This window comes from Moschus berezovskii, chromosome 16 (genome assembly GCF_049115385.1).
Source record: "Moschus berezovskii isolate FMDL1 chromosome 16, NW_MosBer_1.0, whole genome shotgun sequence".
Classification (NCBI taxonomy): Eukaryota; Metazoa; Chordata; class Mammalia; order Artiodactyla; family Moschidae; genus Moschus; species Moschus berezovskii.
This window is the reverse complement of record NC_142475.1, coordinates 54,156,495-54,183,303: the sequence shown is the minus strand read 5'-3', so window position 1 is coordinate 54,183,303 and position 26,809 is coordinate 54,156,495. Positions and strand designations below refer to the sequence as shown.

At 46.8% G+C, this 26,809-nt stretch overlaps 1 protein-coding gene across 4 annotated transcripts in view; it reads right to left on the bottom strand.

The window, feature by feature from the left end:
• Positions 1-26,809, bottom strand: part of TRAPPC9 (trafficking protein particle complex subunit 9) — a 415,657-nt gene that overhangs the window by 155,318 nt on the left and 233,530 nt on the right. For all 4 annotated transcript variants that reach the window (XM_055431945.2, XM_055431946.2, XM_088844845.1 and 1 more), the window contains 2 exons: positions 17,707-17,849; positions 876-986 (listed from right to left, as the gene is read on the bottom strand). In XM_055431945.2, coding sequence (XP_055287920.1) covers positions 876-986; positions 17,707-17,849 — 254 coding nt within the window. The remainder of the gene's footprint in view (positions 1-875; positions 987-17,706; positions 17,850-26,809) is intronic.

Below are 26,809 nucleotides of genomic sequence, written 5' to 3'. Positions count from 1 at the left end.
TGGCTAAATCTTAACAATGGCAAAACACCTGTGCGACCCACACCCAAATGTCGAGTCACACAACACGACCATCAACCGGAATATGCCCTGTGCCCCTTCCTGGTCAAAGCCCACCCCGTCCTCTCCGGAAGCAACGCTCTGCTTTGACCATCGTCTCAGCAGAGTCTTGCTGGTCCTGGGGTCTCAGACACCTGGAACCACACTGGGTCAGGCACCTGCACTCAGCGTGAGCTTCCTGACCCCACCCGCGGTGCTGTGTCAGGAGTTTGCTAGTTTTGCCTGCTGAGTAATATTCCACTAGGGAAATGCCACCGTTGGGTAATCCTGCTCCCATGATATGGACACCCAAGCTCTTTCTAGCTTTTGACTTGGGACATTCTTTACAGGTCTTTTGTAAACATAATTTTTTTAAACTTTTATTGAACAGCTAGTGTTGGGATAGCTGGGTGGAGTATGTGTACATTTACTTTTATAAGAAACTGGCCTCCATGGGCTGAGCTCGGGTGACGGCACACCTCTCCCAAAGGCCTGAGCCTGGCTTGGCTGCTGGGGCATTAACTCCTCCAAGGAACTTCCCACTGATGCTGATATACGTCCCTGAGATCGACACCCAGTGCCCCCAGTACAGCTTTCCTAAGGATTTGAAAGTGAAAGTTCTTGCCCAGAGGTCTGGGTGTCCTTAAACATGGTGCTTGATGGCTATCAGCCAGCTCTCGCTTGACCTTACGACCACTCCCATCATTTCACTGAACCTGAATAAGGACCACAGTGTCTCTGAGAGGGGGCCAGACTACCCAGCCCCAGGGTCTCAGGGGCCGGCCTGACTCGACTCCCAGCGGGTGGCGACAGCAGGGCCGGGGCCGTGGTACACTTACCTCTGGCACTCGCCCGCATGCAGGATGAGCTCCTCATCGCTCCGGGCGCGGACACTCAGCTCGTGCTCCGTGGAGTTGAAGACGTCCAGGAGCAGGTGGCATTGCCGGGTGCTGCGGTGAAAGACAGAGCCCAGGTCAGCATCTTCTGACAAAGAGGAGAGTGACTCTGCCTCCCCTCCCCAAAGATCTGACGGTCCTGGGGCATGTCAGAGGTGCGCTTTATCAAAACGTCGTGCCCCCCCGGACACAAAGGCTTACGGAGAAGACTCATGCTGAACCGACTGTGAATTCTACACAAGAGGCCTCCTTGATCCTGGGGCACATGCTTATAACCCACCTGCGCCCTTTACATGTCGGGTGACCTTGGGAAGGGACCTTGAGTTCTCCAAGCCTCACACGTGACCACCAGGATGCCTGACCCAGTGGGAAAGCACTCGGCATATGGTGTTGTTCAACAAACGATCACAGCGCCATGGTCCGGGATTTTTGTGGATGCCAGATTGGGTGCTGAGCAGGGGTACACAGAGAGCCATGTCCACAGAAAACTGTGTCCACGCTGCACGCACGTTCACTGAGAGTCCTCACGGGGACTGCCCCTCAGTCCCTCCAGAACTGTGGGCGACACCATGAGGTCACTCACCACCCACCTGAAACCTCATCTTCCTGCTTTCACTACTACAGATGGTAAAGCTGCAGAAACCAGGTGCCCACCACCCCAGGCCCCGAGGCGGGTGGCCACTGGATGAAGGTCCACCAAGTAATCAGCTTCTAGAGACTTCCCATCCCAAATAAGATGACGAGCCCTGGAAGGGGACGATGTCTCCCTTCCGTCGCCCGACTCGCTTCCTCCGCACTCAGGGAGAAGCAGGACTCAGAAAGCTCAGGGCTTTCAGGGGCGATAGGGACAATCACCATGGTATGGGGGGGTCGGATGGGTTGGGGGGTCTGGGAAGTGATGGTACATGCTCACTGGCTACATGTGTAAAAGAGAAGTCCAGCCACGCATGCTGTGGTTTGTGTTGGCTTCCATTTGTCAGGTCCCCATTATAGTCAAATGCTTCCCTAAAACTAACACAGCATCTCAAATGCCAAGTGTCACAGCTGGTGTGTGACAGCTGATCGAGATGTATCCGCTCATGGAAACCAGGACACCCGGGCCCAAGACAGGAGCAGACGTGTTAGCCAGCAACAGAGGCAGAGCCATTCTCCCTCCTGGAGGAAAAGGGTAGCTAGATTTTCACAGAAGGAAAAAAAGAGAAGACTTGGAAAAGGATCTGTGCTCTGGGTCATTTTCAGCTGAGCCTTTCTTCAAAACGTGACCTTCCAAAGGGCATCAGAACTCTCAGAGGTGCTTCTCCAAGTGCGGCGATGTAAGGCTTCGCTGACGGTTAAGCGAAGGGGAGAGAGGACGCACACCCACACGTGCCGGGCTGCCCGCACATGGTTATCTCGTACACGAGCCTGGGGAGGTCGTCCTCCCGAGACCCACTGAGGGGAGAGGGGAGGGCGGCTCAGGAGATGGCGAAAGATGCTGGCGGATGGCCAAGACCGTCCACACCTGGAGCTGGAAATCCTGCAGAGCTCACAGTGGACGAAGACGTGTGTTCCAGTCCAGACCGAGACTTCCGTCCTTCCCAGGGAAGGGAACTGAGGTGGAAAGGGCGCCGTGACTTGCCCAGGGGTTCATACACACACACACACGCACGTACATGCATACACACAGACACTGGCATCACCCAAAGGCCACCTGGCACGTGTGAAATACATTTTCAAAACACGCACCTACTGCATGCACCTACTCTCATGGGAGGAAGGGCAGCAGCGGCTGGATCACCCGGCCGTGCACCAGGAGACGTTACCCGATGTGTCTGCGGTTGGTTGTGGGTTCTGTGGGTGGGGGTGTCCTCCCAGAGATGCAGCACTTGGCAAAACATTCATGAGCTCTGACAGCTGCCTACGAGAGGGCTCGTCACTCAGCACACAGGAAAATGAGCTTTCGAGAATGAAGATATATTCCGCCCTTGTCATAACTTCATGAAATCTTTAATCACAGTAAAATCTTTCATCAGAAAGGGGAATTCATAAAACATTTATCAGAGGTGGAAAACTCAAGTGATTATTTCTTTTTTAAGCAGAAAAGACAAGACTCAAATCCGTGTTGTTTTCACTTGTGGAATATAGTTGTTAGATATAACTGCACGGAAATGATGGATGTCGGAATATAATACTTTTTTGGCCTCTATTTTTTTCTGACTCACTGTCTGATTGCGGGGGCGGCTTGATCCAGGGTTTCTGTTCCTCCTGTTGCCAGCATGAGATGCTGGTGGATCTTCGCTTTCTATCTTTTGTTTATAGATTAATTCCCTTTCCCAAACTGCCGCAGTGCCGTGTGGCACCATCATGCCACTTAATCTGTTTGTCTTTCTGTATCACTTTGGATGATTCTCTTAAGCTTTAACCTAGGGCTTGAGTGCATAATTCACTTTTAATTCTTGTGTGCTTTTTGGTTTTATTTTTCGTTTGTTGGTTTGCTGTTCATTTTTCTGAATCCATCTTTCTGGAGTACAGGGAAGCCCAGGAAAGCTACCTGGAAGCACTGAGATCAGAGCAAAGCTTTAGACCCATCTGCCTGGTCAGGGTCGGGGGAGAGGGGTGTGGGCAGCAAAGGCCCAGCAGCTGAGAGGAACCTGCAGTGCAGTCAGAGGGCCGGATGAGGCTGCCAGGTGGAAAGAACGGCACGGTCCACACCAAGAACAATGCGTGTGAGGCCACATCTGCAGTGTGAGGACGCACCATTTCCTCTGTCCACAACAAGGCCAGCTTTATTTCTTAATTCATATAAATATCTACTGAGTCCCTGTCGTGTATCAGGTGCTATGCTAAGCACTTGGGATATGGAAATCAACAAGAGAAACAAGGTCTCTGCTTTCACGGACCCCAAATTCTTGTGAGGGGAGTGAGCCAGGAAAGATAAGGGGAATTAAAAGTGAAAAAAAAATGTAGCTATGTTTCGTAAAATAAGGAAAAATGGGTTCAAAAAGGTTGCTGAATACAGATTTAAGACATATATCCACACACAAAATCATAACAACATTCCTATATATCAACTAAAAACAATAATAGAATATAATTTTTTAAAAAATATATCTACAATAGCAATGCACCTAGGAATAAATCCAACAAAATGTATACAAGACATTTATGGAAAAAATTCTAAAGTTTTACGGAATGACAATAAAGGTGATGAATAAATACAGAGATGTTTTATGTTCAAGGATAGGAAAACTTGGTATTTTTAAATGACTCATTTCTTTTCCACTCTAGTAGTCTTGCCTGGAAAATCCCATGGATGGCACAGATTGGCGGGCTACAGTTCACAGTGTCACAAAGAATCAGACACGACTGAAGCAACTTAGCAAGCATGCACTTCTTTCCTGGTTTATACAAATTTAATGCAACTCAGTAAAAAATCTCAACAGAGTTCTGGTTTTGGTCAAACTTGATTACACTACTTCTAAAATTCATATATAAGATCAAAGGCCAAGAACATGTGAAACAACAAGAAAGGTTTTCGGAAGGGATCTGACCAACCAGAATTAAGAACTGCTATAAAGCTGTAATAATGAAGGCCCACAGCAGTGGAAGAGTGATAAACACCTCAGAGAAGGAAAAAAAAGCAATCCAGAAGCAGATCCACAAATGTAAAGTAAGTAAATCTGTAACAGTCACACACTGGAAGCATACATGTATAAGTGAAGATGAATTAAGAACTCCAGACCTCACTGCAGGCTAAGTCTCACGTTAACAAGGCTGAGCGAACAGCGCATGGCAGGAGGTAATTACAGTATACATTCATATCAAGTTTAAAATACTTAAAATTATGCTGTGTTGCTGGTAATAGTCAACTGGAGGGTAGTAGTCACTCTCCGTGAGGGGGAAAGAGAAGAGGGTCACAAAGGAGCACACACAGCTTTAACAGTTTCATTTTTCTTTCTTTAAATTAGAAAAACAGAAGCAAATACAGCAAAATGTAAAGCTTTGACAAACCTGTGTGGTTGGTGATTATCCCCTTTGTTGTCATTCAGTAACTAAGTCATGTCCAACTCTGCGATCCTATGGACTGCAGCATGCCAGGCTTCCCTGTCCTTCACCATCTCCTGGAGTTTGCTCAAACTCAGGCCCACTGAGTCAGTGATGCTATCCAATCATCTCAATCCTCTGGCACCCCCTTCTCCTCTTGCCCTCAATCCCTCCCAGCATCAGGGTCTTTTCCAATGAGTTGGCTCTTCGCATCAGGTGGCCAAAATACTGGAGCTTCAGCTTCAGCATCAGTCCTTCCAATGAGTATTCAGGACTGATCTCCTTTAGGACTGACTGGTTGGATCTCCTTGCAGTCCAAGGGACTCTCAAGAGTCTTCTTTTCCAGTACCAAAGTTCGAAAACATCAATTCTTCAGCACTCAGCCTTCTTTATAGTCCAATTCTCACACTCATACATGACTTCTGGGAAAACCAGAGCTTTGACTAGACGCACCTTTGTTGGCAAAGTGCTGTCTCTGCTTTAGCCTTTCTGTAAATGTTGCTTACACTTAACATGTTTTTTAAGAGATCTTTTTAAAGTCACTTAGAATGTTGGAGAAGGCAATGGCAACCCACTCCAGTACTCTTGCCTGGAAAATCCCGTGGACGGAGGAGCCTGGTAAGCTGCAGTCCATGGGGTTGCTAAGAGTCGGACACGACTGAGCGACTTCACTTTCACTTTTCACTTTCATGCACTAGAGAAGGAAATGGCAACCCACTCCAGTGTTCTTGCCGGGAGAATTCCAGGGACGGGGGAGCCTGGTGGGCTGCCATCTATGGGGTCGCACAGAGTCGGACACGACTGAAGTGACTTAGCAGCAGCAGCAGAATGTTGCCTTAGCCTGGGTCCCCACCCCACAGGAAGCAGAGACTGAGAAGAGGGCTGGGGTCAGGGTGGGCATCTGGGGAGGGGACCCCGAGGGAAGCAGGCCAGCCGTGGGCTACACCGCGAGTGTGCCCTCAGGCGGAGGACAGGGGGTTACTTGCCAAGCAGCCCCCGTCGCCCAGCTCAAGCTTCCCTGCAAAGAGTCAATGCCCCACACTCGCTGCAGGCCCTGTGCAGGGTGAGCACCCGTGCTTCAGCCTCAGAGAAGACCCTCAGAACATTCCAGAAATCAAGAGCTACCCAGCGGAGGGGAGCTGAGGTGCCGTCAAGTCACCCTTCGTAAATCTGGCTGCCACAGAGATGGCTAGTGTGAGACGTGGGCTAGGACTTGAGGCAGAGAACAGGACGTGCATGACAATTATTTTTTAAATTAAGTGCATCTCCTGAAATCACGGACTTCCCAGCAGGCTCAGTGGTAAAGAACCTGCATGCCAACGCAGGAAATGTGTGTTCGATCCCTGGGTCAGGAAGGTCCCCTGGAGAAGGAAATGACAACCCACTCCAGTATCGTGCTGCTTGTGTGCTTAGTCACTTAGTCGTGTCCGACTCTTGAGACCCCATAGGCTGTAGCCTGCCAGGCTCCTCTGTCCATGGGATTCTCCAGGCAAGAATACTGGAGTGGGCTGCCATTTCCTTTTTCCCGACTCAGGAATTGAACCTGGGTCTCCTGCATTGCCAGCAGACTCTACCGACTGAGCGATGAAGAGTACTCTTGCCTGGGAAAACCCATGGACACAGGAGCCTGGCGAGCTACAGCCCATGGGGTCGCAAAAAAGTCGGACACGACTGAGCAACTGAACAACAATCTGAAATCATAAATAGAGATAACAACTGACTTCAGATGTAATGGCAAAGGAGGGCCTCTCTGATGAAACGGCATTTCATTTCAGACCCACACGATAAGAAGATGACCGTATGAAGGTCTTGGAGGAGAGCTTTCCAGAGAAGACAGTTAAGGCCAAATCTTAGAGCAGGGTGGCGTCCACGGACAGAATGAACCCAGAGCTGGGAGGCGCAAGATTAATGGCAGAGTAAAGGTCGTGCAAAAGTTCAGACTTCATTCTGAGGGTGATAGGAGGCTATCTTTAGAGTCTTGAGCAGACGACTGACATGAATTGGTTTACACTTTTTAAAAACATGAGGAGTTCTTATTTTGGAAAAGATGGAGTAAGCACAAATAACCCATCCCCTGTCACCCCTACTGAATCCAACTATAAATCCTACATACAATGCAGGCAGCAGCTATCTGATGGTCTGAAAAGTAAATTATAGAAGGTGGATTTGGGAAGGACATCTGAAATCCAAGTTCCTCGGAACACCATGAAAGGGTGGGAGAGGAGTCCTCTGGGCTTGTTCTTTTTTCTCCTCTCTTTCTTCCAGCCTCCAGCCCCTACCCCCCGAGTAGTGCCTCTATGAAACAGCACCATGATGGCAGTCACTCAAGACCAGGACACCAAGGGACCCAAGCAACCAGTCCCACAGCCACAGGGCCAGTCCCCATCACTGGGATTCCCCCTCTCTGTCCTCTGACCAATAGTCACAGACACACAGCAGGGAACGCAAACCTTGGCTTTGCTGTGGAGAGACAGGGAAAGGAGGCCCCTGGACAGTGCTAGGGAGACTGTAGAAAGGACAGAGGTGAAGCTAGTGGTTTGGTACTTGACCTGGGCTCTCTGTGGAACGAGCATGGGGGGACGGATCCTGAGTGGCAAGCCATGGGCTCCAGTAACTGAGCTCCAGGAAGGCACCCACGGGATGGCCCAAGGAGAGTTGCAGACTCAGAAACCAGAAGTACAGCCTGGTCCACAGAAGGCACCACAGAGCCATAGTGCGGACCACCCACCAAAACAGAAATACCCATGTTCCCTTCAGGATGCAAGCAGGGCATCTCACAACATTACATGGGAGATGTCTGTAACCTAAGTCTATAATCACTCAGCAGAGGAAGAACCCAGGAAAAAGCTAATTTGCAATGGAAAATAAAAATCAATAGACCACAACTTCAAGATGATAGTCTTATCACAAAAAGACTTTAAACGTGTTCTGCAAAGTAAGGGCAAACACACTTGAAACAAATGAAAAGATAAAATCTCAGCAAAGAAATAGAAGATGTAAAGAAAAAGCAAAGAGAAACTTGAGGAAAAAAACTGAACTGAAACTTTCACCAGGTGGTGAATCACCTGAGTAATTGAGGGGATGATTTGCTGTAAAATAAGAAAGGATACAGAATAAACACCACCACCCAACAACTAAGCACCTGATACTCAGCGAACATTCCACCACCAAAATGGCAGGATAGCCACACTTCTCAGGTTATATGCAACATTCACCAAAGTAAACCATTTCAAGGCCATGCAGGGAAAAATCTCTAGTGAATTTAAAAGAATAAAAATCACACAAACATTTTTTTTGAACCACAAAGGAATTAAAAAAGCATATTTGAAGACAGATTAATAACATATCCAATGGAAACAGTGGAGAGAAAAAAAGGAATAAAAACAGTCCCATGAGACAAGAAAATCTCTAAAAGTCATGTCATAGGAGTTTGAGATGAAACAAAATGAAACGCACACAGTTTTTGAAAAAATAATGGCTGAAAATTCCCCAAATTTGGCCAAAAGAAAAAAAACATAAATGTACAGATTCAGGAAGCTCAACAAACCCCAAGCCATAGAAATTTTTTAAAATCTATGCCCAGAAACATCCTAATCAAGCTAAACTTTAAAAGGCAAAAGGAAAGAAGTCTTCGGCAAGAAGTCATCTGAAAGTGTGAGTGAACAACACACTTGGTACCGGAGAAGCAATTCAGAGTCTGAAGATTTCTAATCAGCGTTCCACTTTGGTCGCTTAATGGGTGTAATACCTTAAGTAAGTCATTTAATTTATCTGAACCTCGGTTTCCTCACTGAAGACAAGAATGCCTGTGTCATGGAATTATTCAGAGGCTCCAACAGAAAAAAACAAAAAAAGAAAAACGAGGAACTTTGTAAAAGTACAAGCAGAATACTGCATAAACAGGAGGGGTGGTGATTGCTATTAGCTTGGTTGCAGTCAGTGGGGCAGCAAGAAGAAATGCACACAATCCTGCCAGCAAAGCAATCCCAGCTAAATGATTCAATACTGACTCAGCAAAAAGTGAACAGAAGAAACTCCTATGCCAAGGTCTCAGTCTGTCTAAAAACATGGCACCACGCCCAGAAAGTTAAGTGGGGCTTTCTCCCCAAGTCTGGCTGAATTCTCCTAGGCCTCTAGGGTCCAAACATCACCGTTCCATCAATCCTAGGGGTGCAGTATGTGAGTGAAGACGCAGCCAAGCTGGTAGTGACAGCCATGTAGACCTTTGGCCAAACCCATGTAGACAGAGGAACCTGGCAGGAGTTGTCAGGAGCTGGACACGACTGAGAGATGGACACTTTCATTTTCTCCATCCTGAAACTGGCTACTAATTTTTCAGGAAATACTGATAACAGGCAGTTAGTTAGTTTGTTAGCTTAGTCACTCAATCATGCTCGACTCTTTGTGACCCCATGGACTGCAGCACACAAGGCTTCCCTATGATTTTACTCAACTCATGTACTTAGAGCTTACTCAAACTCATGTACATTGAGTTGGTGATTCCATCCAACCATTTCATCCTCTGCTGTCCCCTTCTCCCCCTGCCCTCAATCTTTCCCAGCATCAGGGTCTTTTCCAATGAGTTTGTTCTGCGACATCAGGTGGCCAAAATATTGGAGTTTCAGCTTCATCATCAGTCCTTCCAATGAATATTCAGGACTGATCTCCTTGCAGTCCAAAGGACTCTCAAGAGTCTTCTCCAACACCACAGTTCAAAAGCATCAATTCTTCAGCACTCAGCTTTCTTTATAGTCCAACTCACACATCCATTTATGACTACTGGAAAAACCACAGCTTTGACTAGACGGACCTTGGTTGGCAAAATAACGTCTCTGCTTTTTAATATGCTGTCTAGTTTGGTCATAGCTTTTCTTCCAAGGAGCAAGCGTCTTTTAATTTCATGACTGCAGTCAGCATCCGCAGTGATTGTGGAGCCCCCCAAAAAAAATAAAGTCTCTCCCTGCTTCCATTCTTTCCCCATCTATTTGCCATGAAGTGATGCCATGATCTTAGTTTTCTGAATGTTGAGTTTTTAGTCAACTTTTTCACTCTCCTTTTTCCCTTTCATCAAGAGGCTCTATAGTTCTTCTTCGCCGGAGATCATGTATGCGTATGCTCAGTCGTGTCCACTGCTTTGTGACCCCATGGACTGTAGCCCCCCAGGCTCTTCTGTCCACATGGGTGGACAGGATGAGAGCTTTCTTGTCTTAAGCCAGGAAGCTTATTCAATCTAATGTGAAAGTCACTCAGTCATGTCTGACTCTGTGACCCCCCGGACTGTACAGTCCATGGAATTCTCCAGGCCAGAATACTGGAGTGGGTAGTCTTTCCCTTCTCCAGGGGATCTTTCCAAACCAGGGATCAAAACCAGGTCTCCTGCATTGCAGGCAGATTCTTAACCAGCTGAGCCACAAGGGAAACCTTCAATCTAAAGTGACCCAAAAAACAGAACAAATCATCAGAATGTTTTTCTGGTGATATGATCTCACCTTCACTCCTGCCACACAGATTATGGAGCTTCCAAATCTTGCTGAAGACTCTGACAGTAGATTTACTATCCACCAGAACCGAGTTTCACAAAGAGTGATGTGATGTGTGACGTCCTCTTTCCCAAAGGGGACTCATGCCCCGAGGAAGGGACAGACTCGTGCCTGTGTTTTAGAATGGACACTTCAGCATCGCCTGGAGAAAGAGTTGCAAAGGGACAGACTGAAAGCACAGAGACTCTGAAAGGCTGTGCACCTACCCCAGAGAGGGACGAGGAGGCTGGCCTGAGGGACAGCGGTGACACGCCTGAGTCAGTCCAGGGCTACTGAAGTGGGAAGGACAGATCTGCGACCGGTGGAAACACGGGAACATTTCCCTGTGGTCGGCTGACACGCAACCCGGCCTCTGGAGAGGATCTCAGGGCTGCACATTACTGAAGCCAGGAAGAGCCTCTGTTTCTGAGCTTTTAGTTAGTAAGTTTTAAAATGTTCCCTGTAGTAAAAGGAAAAAATTTTGAAATGGTGAGAATCAAAAAGACACAGGATAACCAACGTCAGCAAGGATGTGGAGAAAACTGGAACCTTCGTATCCTGCTGAACGTAAAGTGGGAACATAAAGTGGTACAGCCGAGCTGGAAAACAGTCAGACAACTCCCTAAATGGTTAAACAGTTACCATATGATCTGGTAATTCCACTCTGAGGGATACCCAAGAGAAATGAAAATGCAAGCCCACACAAAAACTGGTACATGAATGTTCATAACAGCATTAATCCCAACAGCCAAAAGATAGAACCGACCCATCAACTAATGAACGGATAAACAAATTGCCACACATCCGCACAATGAAATATTGTCCCACATAAAAACGAACGACAAACTGATGCCTGCTTGTGGGTGAACCTGGGCAACACGATGCTAAGTGAAGAGAGCCAGTCACGTTTTGTAAATTTCTAAACCGGCAAATCTACTGAGACAGACAGTAGACTGAGGCGGTGTGGGGTGGCAGGGAGGAGGGAAACAGGAGGCACTGCGGACAGGCACCGGGCTTCTGCTGGGAGAATGAAAAGCGCTAAAATCAGATGGTGGTGATGGCTGAACAACTCTGCGACTAAACCCAAAACACTGAATTGCACAGCTTAAGTGGGTGAATTGTGCGGTATCCAAACAAGGCTTCCATAAAGCTCAGGTGTGCAGGCGGCGAGAGCACAGAGGAGCTGGAGACGGGCTCTGCGGGCTCGCGGCTCAGCCTCGCGGCTACTGCACCTCACCAGGGCCCAGCGCTCAGCAGCACTGTGGTCTTGACACTCACGCCATCTATTCCATTATACCACCTGCGGTGCATTCATAACGGACCGCGGGTGCGAGAGAAGAACCCCGAAGCCCACACGTTGAGAGGGGCACGAACACGACTGAACGCTGGGACACCTGGCCTCAAACCCAAGGTAAAAAGGTGACACGGAATGACAGCTAGGGTGTAGTCAGCCTTTCATTCTCTGGGAATGAAGACAAGCCCAACTCATAAAGGGCGGAAACGTACTTACAAATGACAACCTGAAATCACAATTCATGAGATTGGCATTTGACATTATGATGATTAAAACGCTGAAAATGCCAAATGCAAAAATTCCAAGTGGAAGGTCACAAACAGCTCTGGCCAGTTATTGATGACAGACAAACTACCTTTTAACATACACTCAATCCCTAAATCAGGTATGACACGGGCCTTTTTAATTGATGTTTATAAATCACACCCCTTAATATAATTAGTGTGCTATTGTTGCTGTTCAGTTGCTAAGTTGTGGCTGACTCTTTGTGAATCCCATGGACCGCAGCACGCCCAGGCTTCCCTGTCCTTCACTATCTCCATGAGTTTGCTCAAACCCGGGTCAGTTAGTGTATGTTACTTGTTAAATAGAAACAATCTTTAAATCTGTCTTTGAGCAACGAATATTGATAGTGTTTTAAAATGGACATTGATTTATACACTTCCGGAAGGAACGGCCTCTTAAATCCACAGTGTTGAGGTGGGGAGCCCTCAACCACGTCATATTCGTTTCACATATGATAATATACATGTTTCAATCCATTCTCCCAAATTATCCCACCCTCGCCCTCTCCTGGGATAGAACCTGCACGCTGAATTTACTAATTAAGAAATGAGAAACCAGAACTATAAAGGTGGCATAGAAATACAAGAAACTATTCTTAAGTAATCTTTTAAAACTTTGAACAGAGTTACAGATTTTGCCAGTTGTTATAAACTGGTATATGTAATTTAACCAAAACCATGAGAAAGTTGGTATTGTGTGAATTCTGAGGCACTTTCGACATGTTGTAGGAGTGATGCGGACTTTCTTGAGTTTTACACATTCATAAGTGAATGGTCTGTACCTCGTGCCTTTGTTGGTTTTCTGGGAAATGAGCAGCTCTCATTCCTGTAACTCTTGTAATCCAGTCATTCGTGTGCCTCCTTCATGAGGATTCAGTGCAGCTGTGGTGCTGTTATCCCTCTGATAGGAACTGTAACTCAGTGTAAAGCCCCAAAGATCTGTTACTTATTTTTATTTTATATTGTACTATATTTACAGTGTTCAGTTTGTTTCAGGTTTATAGCAAAGTGATACAGTCATATATAGATATAGATATGAATTAACAAAAGCAGTTCCTGTCTTTTGATGTGGAGCTCGTGGTTTATAATATAAATGGCATTATTTTGAGAGAGGGATAACTTAGGTATGGCATTGGGTTTTTTTTCTTTATGCAGCTTGAGGCAGTTGTAAAATAACTTAATGTAGCTTTTTGCAACTGTGTATTCTATAGTATTTTTTTGGTTTGGTGAAATTTTAACTGTTAATGTTTATGGCATTGTGCTTTGTACCATTTATTAAATAAAAATTAAAAAATAAAATAAAATGGACATTGAGACATAACATTAAATAATATAATGGTTCAAAACAAAATTAAAATAATCGACAGTAATAATTTAATAATGTATACGATTAAGACATAAAATAGCACCCTTCGAGGTACAGCTGTGAGTGGAGACAGAACAATGAGAGGTGATTCATGGCCTGGGCAGCCCCTCAGTGACGACACCGGGGACCAAAGGATGCTCACTGCCACGTCAACCTAGATGACATGCCCAGTGGCTCCTGCCACGACCGGTGTTGGGGATGGGGGGTGGGGGATCCCAGCTCCTGCCTGTACGGATCTACACTATTTAACACCTGCAAAGAGGATGAAAAGTGTGCTCGTCACTTCACTGAACACACACCGACAGGAGCAGGAGAGGACGAAGCAAACGCAGCAAGTCATTCATCTCCTTCCAGCTGGAGGCTCCATGGGCGGCCTAGAAGGAGAGGCAACCCTGGGCAGGGGCGCCGGGCAGAGCAGCCTTGGGTTTTGAGGCACAAGCGTCCTCCTGATGTTCAGTCATTGCTGTGCCCTCTTCACATGTGGGCTTCGTGGTTCTCTTCTCGTCCCTGTTGCGCGGGGTCTGTTACGAGCACAAACCAGACCGTGGAGCACAGAGGAAATGATGTGCTTGTCAAGAGCACAGGAAGGAAAACTGACGACCAAAGAAACAGGAAATGACTTGCTCAGGACCACAGAGCAGGTGGGTGGGAGAATCAAAATCTGAAACCGGAGGCAGGTACGCTGGGTTCTGAATCCTGCGCTTGTTAAGATCCTAAATTCTTGTTAAATTAAAAACCCATTCAAGTCAACACAGGACCTGGAAAAGATCGACCGTGATAAAATCTAGCACTGAAAGTGCCTTTATTACATGTCTGTGAGCACGGGCCCCCCACGGAGTGGAACAGTCCCACCCCACGGTGGGAAATAGGATTTTTCTAAATGGCCGGGGAGAAGCACCGTGGTGTGTCAGGTTGTCTGATTTCTGTTAATAATGTAATAACTCCCACACCTTACACCCTGGCTCAGGGGAGTGCATTTCCCACAGAGCTCAGAGCAGCGATGTGTAAGATTGGATCATTTATCCTAACGGTCTGGGAAGAAATTGCTCCTGAGGAGGGGAAGGCAGGGTGGCCCCATCCATTTCAGTCTGTCCCCAACAACATTAGCAGGCGGCTCGGTGTAAAAAGTGAATCTCAAAGGTAATTGATCTCCTAAATAAAAGTCAGCTGAAACGCAGGTACACCCCTGAAGGAGGATGGTTTAAAAAAATAAAAGCAAAGAGAATTCCATCTGCCATCTATGCTATGCTTTGGCTCTGGGGAAACACTGGCCCCTCCACTGTTCATTTTGATTCTCTCATCCCCCATGAGCGGGGCAGAGCTGGTGATCACAGCAGTGGGGACAGAGGGCTGAGGCTGGGAGATTTCCAGAGACACTTCCACAGACAGAGCGGGTAAGGGGGGCCCAGGCCTCTGGAAGCCCACTTCAGAGCACTGTGGTGGGAAGCATGGGTTTTGCTGGAGAGAAGACCAACATTCAAATGCATCTCTTTTACTCATTAATGTGCAACCTGGGGTGAGTTATTTAACATCTGTGTACAGCAACACTGACTTCAAAGGGCTCTCGGGAGTTTAAATGGACACTGCACAGTGGACCGAGGGCATGACTAGGAATAGGGTGGGTCCTGAATAAATGGGATTTCCCTGCCCTGACTTCTCTTCTAGAACTCTATCAGTAAAAAACTACCAATGAGAAAAATGGCACAAATCATCAGAATTAATGAGAGAAGCACTGGTGGCTCCGCTGGTAAAGAATCTGCCTGCAGTGCAGGAGACCCGGGTTTGATCTCTGGGTGGGGAAGATCCCCTGGAGTAGGGAATGGCCACCCACTCCAGTATTCTTGCCTAGAAAACTCCATGGACGGAAGAGCCTGGCGGGTTACAGGCTATGGAACCACAAGAGTTGGACGCAACTGACCGACTAAACCAGCAGCGCCAACGAGAGGAGCAGATACACAAACCAGCCCAGGAGAAAACGATGTAATAACCTTTGGTATTCTGGTTTCAGAACAGGGTACGTGAGTCTTTTTATGCAGGCAATAAAGCTGTCTATTGATGAATGTATGGCTTCTTTTTGCATCAAAGTCAGCTTGAATGCCCGTAAAGGCTTCAGCTAACATGGATCCGGTCATCTAGCTGTGCATCTGTGTCTGCAGCACCTTGCAGTCAGGGTATCTGGAAGCCTGTCTGTCACCGGCAAGCTGTGAGACTCTGGGAAAACCACAGGCCTTCTCTGGGCCTCATTTGTGATGCAAATGTGTGGAGCCTGGCCATCTCTGGGGATGCCTGACTCTAAAATGGCCTGATGCTAAAAGAAAATTCTCACCGGGGAGCAAGATAAAAACCACTGTCCACAAAAAACCAAGTCATGTCAACCTGAACAGAGTATAGATAAAATTCACGATAATTCTGCTGTATTTCAGGTCAACGATTTATACAGGTCTCTAAGGAAACTGGCGCATAAATATCAGAGTGGGCACTTTGAACTCTGTCCAGTAGGCACTGGGAAAGTCTTCAAGCCAGACGGTGATGTGGAAACATTTGTATTTGCAGGACGATACAGGAGCAGGCTGGAGGCAGGGGAGTATTTCTAGAGTACCAAGGAAAGATGGCAAACCTCAACCCAAAGGATCAGGGCTCAGTGAGACTGAGGAGGGAAAGGAGAGGGATTAGAGGAAATCAAACATCAACCCAAGAGCAGGGAAAAGAAACACGTAGGCCGAAAGGAAGAGAGTGAAGCCGGTAACCAGGAGCCAAACAGCACATCAGCCTACAACCAGCTCTTCCAGTGTACCGCACCAAACCACAAGGCAGCAATTTTTCTCATCTTCAATTGTCATTAAGAGCTGCAGGGGCCATGACATGGAAGCCAGATAGCAATAGGGGGGAACGAATCCAACTTGGTGACAATCTGCGCTGCTTCTCAGACTTATTTATGTGAGCGGTGGCAGCAGGAGATGAGGGGACGAGAAAGAGGCACACGCCAGGTTGATGGTGGAGCGGACTAAACGCACGGGAAGGGCCTGAGAAACTCAAACAGCATCTGGCAGGCGTCCCGGCCAAAGCTCCCCGCCGGCAAGTGCTTTGATGCTTTATACAAATTCAAAACAGAGGCAAGCGCTGGCAAGAGAGACCATTACTCTGTGGATTGAAAAAGTGATAGATGATGAAATGCGATGCTGAAAAGCCCAAGCTCAGCCATTAATTCTCACTGAGGCCATTCCCCGGGGCTGGGAGAAAAGCAGTCTTTCCTATGAACTCAAACTTCCCTGACTTTTGAGAGGTGCTGTATCACTCTAAAGAGAGTTTTCTATCGACATTAACATCCCCCGCTACATACTCTATGGACGACAGAGCCCACGGGGGGAGGGGCTGCTGCGCACGGCAGCCCCTCCCCCACAGTCAAGGACGGACAGGCGAAGATGCCTTAGCGCCATTCAGCGTGGGTGCCGCTAGGCCACCCCATGTTACCCGCAGAGGCAAGGTGTCCCTGGACGGGGGGGTGTGGAAGCACCCAGGAGTCAGGACCTGCCTTCCGAAGGCCACTCACCACCTGGGCAGGAATCCAACCCCACAGGGTCTCCAGGTGTCAGCAGCCCCACTCAGCACTATTCCCAGGTCATCACAGGTCAAAGTTTGGGGTGAAACTGTCATTCTCCCTCCTAAGGGAGGAACCTCGAGTACCTCTGGCCTCTTCTGGATCTGAAGGAGACAAACTGATTTCTTCCTCCCTGAAGGAAGGCTAGGCCGGGAGAACCAAGCAGAAGGAAGAGCCTCCCCCAGGGAGGGCGCTCTGGGCAGAATGACCCACCCTCCTGACGGCTGGGGGCTCCAAGAAGAGCAGGCCAAGATGCTGGATGGCCTGGCCCTGCACAGTCTTCCTGGGAGGACAGCGGGACAGATACAGACAGGCTGGACTCCTCCAGGAATGTCCAAGGCACAGGGCCATGCGCCGAGTCCCTGCTAACAGGAGACCTGCGCCGGACCGAAGTGAGGACCGGGCTTGGGACAATAAGTGGGAACCGTGTCCCACCCCACGATGACCACAAGCAAGCACGCTGCAGGGATGACGTGATCACCACAGTGCGGGCCAAGCGGGAAGCCCGTCCACTCCGTCTCCCTGAAGAGGCATTTCCCTACACTGCCTGCTCATCTGATGAAGACCCAGGGAGGCTGACCACCCTGGCACATTGGGCGGTGGGACCAAGATGAACACCACGGTCAGAACTGCAGGTGCAGCGCCATCAGCCTCGAGAGCAAGGCTGGCGAAGAGCTGAGGTGCACGTACCTGGTGGCCGGCAGGGTGCTGACCCGCGTGAAGAACACGGATGGCTCCACCTCCACGTGCAGCCCCAGGGCCAGGTTCCTGTAATACCCTTCAATGTGGCCTGGGCCTCCGGAGTATTTGAAGTTCAGGACAGCTTCCAGGGTCTAAAAAGGTGGAAGAAGAAAAAAACCAAAAACGGTCACTGACTACTCCCTGAGCTGACCGCCATCCGGCCACGTGGCTGGCCTCCCTCGGACGAGGGGAAGGTGACCCAGCAGCTGACCGAGGCGCACTGGGCAGCTCCACCCAGGGCGGTCACTGGCACCCGACCCTGGTGCCATCTTTCCTCCAACGATGCCCCACATCTAACAACACGCACAATTCTCAGCCTGAAAACATGAATGGAGAGAAACTCGAGGATGATTCTGTGATGGGACCTAGCATTTCAGAGAGACAAGTGCATTTCAATCAGCATCACTTAAACACACAGATCAGGTTGGGGGGGCGGGCGTGGGGGCTTCCATGAAGGAACTGGAGCATGGCTCCTAGGCTAACAGTAAGTAAGGCTGATGAGCCCCAGACTCATGCAGATAAGGTCACGGGGCAGCCATGGAGCCAGAAGGTCAAGCAGGAACAAGTTCCTTCCAGGAGGGACAGGGTGAGGACACCTGACCAGGGTCAGGGCCAGCCCCCACAAAAGCCGGCAGGAAGGAGTCAGTTCGGACATCCATGAACTTCTAAGGGCTGAGGAGGACCTCTACGGAGAGTGGAGACCCTTCAGATGCAAGGACAGTTCCCGCCCATGCCAGGCTCTTCTCCAAGGACCTCCCCTGGGGGACTGGCAGGGGTAGAGGTGCAGAGGAGCCTCCCTGGGTGGTATAGACCCGGAGGACGTGGTCAGCGGCCACCAGGGGAAAAACACGGAACGAAAACCCCAGCTCCAAACCCCTGCCCCCATCCCGCCCCCATCCACACCCTTCTCTCCTCCAAAGCAAATCTACAGCTTCCGGAGGAGGGGTGACCAATGCTAAGGGCACACAGGCAGAGGTAAATATCCGTCCTAGTGAGGGGAGGACAGGAGGGCCAGGATCCTCGCGCAACGCCACTAGAGACAGAGCGGGAAGCCCGTTCAGACTGCCCACCTCTAGACCAGGCAGAGGCTGGTGCTACGGGGGAGGGGCAGGGACTCCGAGAGCCCACACCCACGATGCGGGGGTGCAGCTCCAACCGGGGATGGAGGCAGTGGGAGGACAACAGTGTGCCCCTCTGCTCCTGCGCTGACCTAGCAGGCCCCCAGTAGGAAGCCCCTGGGGTAGGAGGGAAGGTGTGGAGAGACCCCCGTCCAGGTGCTGGCAAGCAGGGAGGGCTCAGGGCCAAGGAGAAAGGACCCTTATGGGAAAAACGCCTGGAACCTCAGCAGCCCCTACCACCTTCCTCCCCCTCCCCCGGCAGGATCCCGAGCCTGTGCCGCACCAACAGTAACCATGGCAACAAGAAATCTCAACCCCAGCTCAGCTCCTCACTAAAATGACTCAGCCTTCCCCAGTAAGGTCCTAAAACAGGCAAGAGCACATTGCGGCCCATGGGCCACACCTGGCCTGCAGCCTGGCTCTGTATGCCCTGAAGCTGAGAACAGTCTTTTACATTTTTAAAGGGTTGTACAACAAAACAAATGACAAAACCAAAGAAGAATATGCAACAGAGACCACAGGCGGCCAGCAGAGCTGAAATATTTATCAGATGCTCCTTCCCATAAAAAGTTGACTAATAAAACTCTAAAGAAGCAAACACAGCAGTCAATCATTGGGACCTTGGATTAGGAATAATTCCGGAGAAAACACACCAAGAGACAAACTGCTGGGGCTATGGAAACCCAAGGAGGGCAGAGCTTTGGGGAGGAGGGCCGGCATGCCCACTGCTGCAGCCAAGCCATGGAATCAGGGCCTGAGAAAGTGTCCACTGCATCTGGAGATTGGCTGGGCTCCGATGACCCTAGTGGGGGCATTTCCCAGAAAAGGAAGAGGGAAGGTGAGCTGGGAGCACTGTCGGGGCGGACAGTGCTGAGGCCTCAAAGCCACGTGTTCAGGGTGGGGATTCGAGCACACGACCACCCGCGAGAGCCGCGGGAAGCCACGTGTCCCAACCGCAGGGCGGGCCCACCCGCCTGCCCTCCTCGCACGCCACCAGTCACATGTCAATAAGCTGTCCATGCGAGACACGGCACTTAGCCCTCAGTTACTGCTTTCATTGACCCATTCCTCCTCTCCAAAGGAGAGGCAGGCACAGCTACGAAAATGCTTAAAATGAAAGAAAACCACCATCTGTGCGTGCTGTCAGACGCCATCCCAGCTGGAGCACGGTTCTCCTCTGGGAAGGACACGGACAAAAACCCCAGAGACAAGCAGCCTGGTGCAGCGGGTGGGGAGCAGGGAGGGAGGCCAGTTAAGTTTGGCTTGATGCTCTGGCTAAGCGAGGTCTCGAGCATGTTGTCCCACCACTCAGCCTCAGTTTCTCAGCTGTCACATGGGGCTAATAGTTAACACCTATCTCACTGGACTGTAACGAAGACTCAGTCAGAAAGTTAAGCATAAGCGAAAGCAGACACTCCTTAAATAGACTCCTTTCTCCCTCTGCACCCTGACCACTCAATACCTGAAGGCAATGTGGCTTAAAATAGGAAGAAAGGGGAAATGGATTCTAATGCCATTTAACATTTTTTGTAGCGTGGTAAAATACACATAAAACTTACCATTTTAACCATTGCTAAGTGTACAGTTACTCGGCATTAGGCACATCCCCATTGTTGTATAAACATCACCACCAGCCATTTCCAGAACTCTTTCATCTTCCCAAACTGAAACTCTACACAAACTACACAAAAATTCCCCTTCCCCTCTCCCCCAGCCTCTGGCAAACACCTTTCTTTCTGTCTCCATGAATCTGACTACTCCAGAGGCCTCATGGAAGTGGAATTGCAGCACTTCTGTCCTGTTGTGACTAGTGCTTCCATGGTTCATCAGTGTTTCAGAAAATAATTCCCTTTTAAAGTTGAATAATATCCCACTGAACAGATCGACCACATTTTGTTTATCCATTCACTTGCCAACAGACACGTGGGTTGCCTTCACTTATTGGCTATCGTGATTAATGCTGCTATGAACAGGAGTATGCAAATACCTGTATGAGTCTCTGCTTTCAATTCCTTTGGGTATACCCCCCAAAAGTGGAAATGCTGGATCATAAGATAATCCTGTATCTAATCTCTTTAAAGAATCACCACACCTTTTCCCACTGTGACAGAACTATTTTACATTCCTAGCGGCTGTGCATAGGGATTCCAATTTCTCCACATCCTCAACAATACTTATTTTTTCCTGGTTGATTGGTTGTTTTTAATAATCACCATCCTAAAGGGGGTGAAGTGGTATCTCACTTTGGTTTTGATCTGCATTTCCCTAATGACTAATGGTGTTGAGCATCTTTTTATATGCTTACTGGCCATTTGCATATCATTGGAAAAATGCCTACTCAAGTCCTTCAGTTCCATTTTAAAAGCTCATCTCCCATCACTCTTCAAGGTGGACAAGTTTACAGCTTCCCCTGAACTTTGGAACTACTGATTCCCTGAACCTGTATAAATATTGCTCCTCCTTCATGGCCCCCCAGTAGCCAGTAAGATGGCTGAACTGCCTTACTTTAAAAGGACTCAACAAAATACAGATTAAAAATATATATATATTCAAGGATCATATTTTGGTCTCACCAAAATCCCCAATTCTTTTTCCACAGCATATAACACTGTACTGTAATCTCAAAAGGACGGCCAAGTTTATGACTTAAACTTTTGAAAACCCTTGTTGTCAGCACAAGGAGAGACCCCCTCATACACACATCCCAATAATCCTTTCTGTAATGACTTTTTTAATCCAACAGACTTCCATTTGTTGGTCTATTCATTCATTTTTTCAATCACTTCCTGAGTACTTTCTAAGCGCCTGGATCTGTGCTTAGAACAGTGAATACAGTAGGGTCCCTGACCTCAGAAAGCTCGGTGTCAAGTCAATGGATGTCTGAATAAATTAACTGATAAATGAACAAATAAAGCCAATCCACCACCCACTATATTCACAGCAGCCTCTGCAAATGCAGGCATGAGGGTCAAGGAAATAAACAGATTCTCAACAACGGCCTTGAAAAGCCAAAATCTGTGAAGTAATAAAAGAAAAAAAAAAAAAAACTCATGCTGGATTTTCTGTTCTTTAAACTTACAAGTTGTCTCCGGGGAGTGATATAGTGGAAACCACCTGGGAAATAAGCAAAAACTACACACAGAAAGGTAACCGTCAAGTACCAGATAGCAAAGAAGGAACTGTATTTTTATTTTCTTGGAACTGGCTATTTCCTTACTCTGTAGAGAAATAAAAGATATAATTATGGGGGAAAATATGTAATTTATGAAAACAAACACAGAAAAGATTCTGTGAAATTATTGCATACTACTGCCTTTCTTCCTTGATTAAAAAAAATGCCTTCTCAGCTCCATAAGACTAGAATATTTTAATAAAGCCATAGTGTGGGCTGATAAGGGAAAAGATATGGGATGTCCAAGCTTTATTTCAATGAAAATGTAAGGAGAGACAATGTAATACTACGCCATAAGACTTCTCATTCCTCAAACATGTGCTGGTCTCAATTTCAGGGAAGATTTATTACACAAATCAGAAACGGGCAAAGAATTACAGAAAAAGTATTTCTTTTCTAGCTATATGAAAATTTGTTATTTGAGCTGAAATGAAAGGTCTTTCAAGAGCTGCCTTTTCCTGAGCACCTACTCAGTGCCAAATGCTGTGCTACCTGAGCTTCACACCCGGGCTCTAACATCAAGAGCCTCCAAGGAGAGTCCAGTCGGCATCAATGTGCAGCTCAGTGAGTGGCCGAGGCCACGGGCCCAGGCTCAAGTGCACAGCCCGCGGTCTTCCGTGCACGGACTGCCCAGAGCAGTACCCACCCATCCGTCCACCCACTCACTCACTCACGCACTCATTCACTCACATGCTATGTCACAGAGCAGTGCCCTGGATATACGCGGATACAGGAGAGAAGAGGACAGTGTGTGTCTGTGGTAGGGATATATAAGAAGAGCCCACAACCCAGCAAGGAAGAGGGGATTGGGTGATTATTAAACAGAAATTGGACAAATGATGAAAGAAAAAAATCAGTTAAACTAAAACTCGTTTCATGAAAGTACCAATTAAAGCGACAATCCTCTAAGTTAGGCTGATCAGGGAAAAAAGAAGTGAGAAACTGGTTACTAATATCAGGGATGAAAATGACTATCAGTTCAGAGCATACACGCATGAAAGGGGTAATAAAGAAAGTGTAAACAACGTTGCGTCAACAGATGCAGCACCTTCGGCGATGGTACACATTACCAAATGGGACCAACAAAAACAGGAGCCTCAGAGAACCTCCTGCCAGTTGAAGACACAGGATTTACAAATTAACACGGGATTTATAAGTGAGCATGAGACTTATAAATTAACACGCTTTCCTAAAAGAAACCCCAAACTCAGATGGCTTCCCACCTGAAGTCTATCAAAACCTAATTTTAGATACAACACCCGTTTATACAAACACATTCAGGAAAAAAGGGAGAAAAAAGTTCCCATTCTTTTTATGAGGCCAGTATTATCCAAATGCTAAAAGCAGAGAGCTTACAAAGAAAGCTACAGGCCTATATTCCTCGTGAATTTAGATGTAAAAATCCTCAATTATTACTGAGTCAAATACAGTAATATTTAAAATGAGCAATACATCATGACCAACTAAGCTTAACAATTGAAAGTTTGGTTTAACATTAGAAATCAATCAATGTCATTCACCATATTAACAGACCATTAACAGACAAAACAGAAGAGCCATATGATTATCTCAATAGCTCCAAAGAAGGCAACTGAAAAAATTTTAAATCTATTCATGATTTCTCTAAAAATCTCAGCAAAATAGGCATAAAAAGGAATGGCTTCGATCCACAAAGTGCACCCATGAAAAACTTTCAGTTAAAACCAACTTAATCATAAACAATGCTTTGCCTCTAAAATCTCGATTAAGGCAAGGACATAGCTGCCATTACTTCAATCAACAATGTAATAGAGATCCCAGGGAAGCCAATAAAGCCAGAAATTAAAATCACATATGTCAGAAAGGACGGAGAAGGCAATGGCAAGCCACTCCAGTACTCTTGCCTAGAAAATCGCATGGACAGAGGAGCCTGGTGGGCTGCAGTCCATGGGGTCGCTATGAGTCAGACATGACTGAGAGACTTCACTTTCACTTTTCACTTTCACACATTGGAGAAGGAAATGGCAACCCACTCCAGTGTTCTTGCCTGGAGAATCCCAGGGACGGCGGAGCCTGGTCGGCTGCCGTCTATGGGGTCGCACAGAGTTGGACATGACTGAAGTGACTTAGCAGCAGCAGCATGTCAGAAAGGAAGAAGTAAAACTATCTTTTCATAGATGACACAGTCATGTATCCACAAAAAAAAATCCTAAATTATCTACTAGAACTCTCAGAAATTGCTAGTGATAAGGTAAAATTTACAATCACTTTGGAAAACAACAAAGCAACTCCTCATAAACTTAAGCATAGAGTTAATAAATTATTCAGTAATGAAACTACCAAAAAAAAAGAACATATATCCATACCAAGAACATATGTGTAAATGTCCCTGGGAACTTTATTCATAGTACAAGTTTAATGTAATCTCAATGTCCAACTAGGTAGGTGACTAGATGAACAAATTTTCTGGAATAAAATTTGAGCAACAAAATGGAGCCAACTACTGACAGAAACAACACGCAAAAATCTGCAAAACATCATTCTGAGTGAAAAGAGGCCAGAAAGGAAAGAGTGTATACTGTAGGCTTGCATGTATGGGAGATGCTAGAAAAGGTTACTCTTTAGGACAAAAAGCAGATCAGCATCTCTGGGGTTGGAGGGGCAGGAGAGGACTGGTTATAAAGGGGTCAGGGAAACTTGCACAGTAAGAATATTCTGTATCTTGATGGCTATAGTTCCCTGGTGGCTCAGATGGTAGAGAGTCTGCCTGCAATGTGGGAGACCCCAGTTCAATCCCTGGGCCTAGAAGATTCCCTGGATAAGGAAATGGCAACCCACTCAAGTATTCTTGCCTCAAGAATCCCATGGATGGAGGAGCCTGGCGGGCGACAGTCCATGGGGTCACAAAGAGTCAGACACGACTGAGCTTTTTATACAGTTTTCATGAAACTTTTTTACATTTTATAAAACTTTTATACAGTTAGTGTGGCTGCATTTTACAGAATGCAAATTACACTCAATAAAGGTGATTTCAGAAATGGATCCTGATCCTCAGTAGGCACAAAATCACTTGCAGACATTGAAACAGAAGACTCCAAAGCCATCGTGTGGGGCACGCTGATGGAGCGCCACTTGTGTCTGAGGATGAGCGTGGAGCCCCAGGAATCCTAGGTTCTGGCCGGAGCCAGGGTCAGAAAGCAAGGTTTTGATTCACTCTTAGAACCTCACACGACCTTGGAAAAGTCACGTTCCTTCTCCAGTCCTCGGTACACACATCTGTAAAATCTGAGTCTTCCCACCAGTTCTCATGTGAATCATTACTGTTCATTTTGTAATGCTAATCTAATGTTCCATGACTTCTAATCTAACTAAGGCCACTGCCAGAGAAAAACAATCAGCCTGAGCAGCACCCTAACTAATTTATATGTCTAAGAAATTGATCTCTGATTTTTAAAGACCTCAGATGGACCTGTTGCCACAGGCTCACCTCTTCCCTATTTCTGGGATATGACACAAGATTAACAGCTGTGATGTTATTCACTTAATAAGCCAAGGACCACAGCGCCCAGCTGAGGCTCATACCCCAAGAGGCCAGTCCTACTGTTAACTTAAGGTCAATGAAACATACAAATGAAAGCATTACCATTACTTTCCAGTTAATTAGCACTTCTGGCCAAAGTCTTTCTTCAGTGTTAATCATGCCTGAAAAACGCCAAGTGACTACAAATTAAATGGTACATCCACAATAATGCAGGAATGGATCTTAGCAGTACCAGCCATTAGAACAGCTTCTATTCAAGAGCCCCAAAGTACCTTAAAGACTGAGAAGGGTTAGGACGTGAGGTCTAGATGGAGAGGGATGTGTCTGGGGACTGGTAAAAGGCCACGTCAAAAATCTGATTTCTGGTACCAAAAAAAGGAGCCAATTCATCTTTTTTTGATGTGAAATACAGGTTCATATCATTTGACCATTTTTTTTTAACTGACCTGTCAGTTTTTTGCTTCCAGATATCTAGGATATTATTAAGGAAATTACTCCTTATCTGTGATACAAGATGCAAATATTTTTTCACAGTGGGACAGTGTCTTTGGATTTATTTAGGATGCTCTTTGGAGAAGGAAAGGGCAACCCACTCTGGTATTCTTGCCTGGAGAATCCCATGGACAGAAGAGCCTGGAGGGCTACAGTCCATAGGGTCGCAAAGAGTCAAGAACGATTGAAGCAACTTAGCACAGGATGTTCTTTGCTTGGAAGAAATGTTTAATTTTTTGCAGTTAATGCATCAATCTTTTACCTTACACCTCTTGCACATTTTTCATGGGTCCTGAAACATGATTAGACACCCTCTCCACACTCCACAGTCATAAAATATAATTCTCCCCCATTTTCCTTTATGACTTTAAGGTTTATCTTTTAAACTTTTCACTTCAATATTATCTCAAAGTGACAGAAAATTTGAAAGTACAAAAAATCACCCCATTACCCAATTCAAAGACTGTTCACATTTTCTCCCATTATTTTTTAATATTATTTTTAAATCAGAGGATAATTTACAATATTGTGATGGTTTTGCCATATATTTTAATCCTGTCTCTTTCAGATATAGAGAGACAGACAGACAGATAATGGTGATATGGTGTCTTCAAGGCTTCTCCATCGTACCATTCCTGTTTTTCCTCTGTAAGTAACAAGTAATTAGTGTGGAGATGCTTTGAGAGTTGATGAATACCTTATTCCTCATTAAATTTTCATGCACTAGTTTTGCATTCACTGACAATTTTC